The 1830-nt window shown below is 55.2% G+C and overlaps 1 protein-coding gene across 1 annotated transcript; it reads right to left on the bottom strand.

The window, feature by feature from the left end:
* Positions 1 to 584: 584 nt before the first annotated feature.
* Positions 585 to 1466, bottom strand: LOC119921908 (olfactory receptor 5B12-like). Its single transcript, XM_038741888.1, has 3 exons — positions 1245 to 1466; positions 928 to 1152; positions 585 to 818 (listed from the first exon to the last, which is right to left on the bottom strand). Exons 1-3 carry the CDS (start codon positions 1464 to 1466, stop codon positions 585 to 587), a joined length of 681 nt encoding a protein of 226 aa, XP_038597816.1.
* Positions 1467 to 1830: the final 364 nt, after the last annotated feature.

Genomic DNA, 1830 nt, shown 5'->3' with positions numbered 1-1830 from the left:
ATTTTGCAGATGAAGGACCTGAGACATAGAGAGTTCATTTAACTCATATTCGCTGAACACTTATCATGTGCAGAACACTGAACTAAGTGCTTGAGAGAGTCCGATGTAACAATAAACAGACAAGTTCTTTGCCCACAACGAGCTTACAGTGTAGAGCTACACTCTTGAACTGCAGTCTGGAGACGTGAAGTGACTTGCCCAAGGTCACACAGCAAGTGGGGGGCGGAGCCAGGATCAGAAACCACTGCGAGCTCGTTGTGGGCGGGGAAAAGGTCTGCTTATAGTTATATTGTACTCTCCCTGGTGCTTAGTACAGTACCTTGCATGCAGTGCTCTGCACACAGTAAGCACTCAATAAATACAATTGAATGGAAGAAGGAATAAAAGGAAGTGCTCAATAAATGAACTGACTGAATGATTCATAGTGAAGTCCTCTGACGTCCAGCTCCGTGAGCTTTTCACTTGGCCACGCTGCTTCCGAGGAGTGTAAGCCCCCCGTGAATAGGGAATGAGTCTTCTCTTGCGTTTTATCGAGCGCTCAGTCCAGCGCACCTACTCCCGGGGGAGTCCATTCCATAGCGGTCCTATGGGTGCCAAAGAGATCCCAGGGGGCCTAACTTCTGTCTCAGCAACTTGACCTCCTCATTCTTCAGACTGTCGATGAAGGGGTTGAGGACGCCAAAAAGCATGCCCAGGAGCCTTTTGCTTCCTGGAGAGTGGCCGCAAGATGGCCGGATGTAGGTGATGATGGCGGGGTCGTAGAAGAGGCCGACGGCCAGCAGGCAGGAGGTGCAGATGGACCAGGTCCGGCGCTTCCCCTAGGCCGAGAGGCTCTTCATGGTGGCGCCCACGACGCGTACGTAGGAGCCTAAAGTGACAGAGAAGGCGCCGATCCCGCCCACCACCAGAGCGGGACAGGCCCGTCACCGAAGGGACGTCGCAGTAGTACCGGTCCACCAGGTTGGAGAGGCAGAAGGTCATCGTGAAGGAGAAGGACACGTGCAGGGGAGAGTTGAGGAAGCGGGTCGGCCAGGCCCCTGCCGCCAGCGCGACGCACACGCTCCAGTCCATGAGAACAGCGTAGTGGAGAGGGCGGATGACGGCCAGGCGATGCTCAGAGGCCGTGACCGCCAGGAAAAAGACGTCCTTACCCTTCGGAGCCACCAGGAAATAGAGTTGAAGGGCGCACCTGGCCAACGATATCGCCGGTCTCCGGTGGCGAGGCCCCGCAGTATCTTGGGCACCGCGGCCATGGGGCAGAAGACGTCCAGCAACGACAGGGTGTTGAGGAGGAAGTACATGAGCGTGTGGAGACGGTGGTCGCCGCGGAGGGCGAGGAGGAGGGCACCGTTGGCCAGGAGCGTGGCCGTGTAGACGGCACCAAAGGCCGCGAATCGCACCTCCGGCAGGTCTGACAGTCCCTTCAGGAGGAAGCCGATCACCCCGGTCCCGTTTTCCTCTGCCATCCGCGGGCGGTTCACTCGATCCGACCTTGGGCAGGAAGGACCTGGGTGCTAATCTCGCTCTTCTGCTGGGTGACGGCGGGCGAGTTCCTCCACTTCTCTGGGCTTCGGTTTCCTCATCTGTAAAATGGAGATTGGGAGTGTGTCCTGTCTTATTATGTTGAACCTAACCCAGAGCTTAGTACAGTGCCCGGTACACGGTAAGTGCTCAATAAATACCCTAAAGAAAAAAAAATATCCGTGGAGTGGGACAGGTCTGGGACTGGAAGTCAGATGACCTGGGTTCATACATTCATTCATTCAATCGTATTTATTGAGTGCTTAATGTGTGCAGAGCACTGTACTAAGCGATTAGGAAGTACAAGTT

The sequence above is a fragment of the Tachyglossus aculeatus genome, unplaced genomic scaffold, assembly GCF_015852505.1.
Source record: "Tachyglossus aculeatus isolate mTacAcu1 unplaced genomic scaffold, mTacAcu1.pri SUPER_32, whole genome shotgun sequence".
NCBI lineage: Eukaryota > Metazoa > Chordata > Mammalia > Monotremata > Tachyglossidae > Tachyglossus > Tachyglossus aculeatus.
The sequence above is the reverse complement of the archived record's forward strand: the minus strand, read 5'-3'. Positions and strand labels throughout refer to the sequence as shown.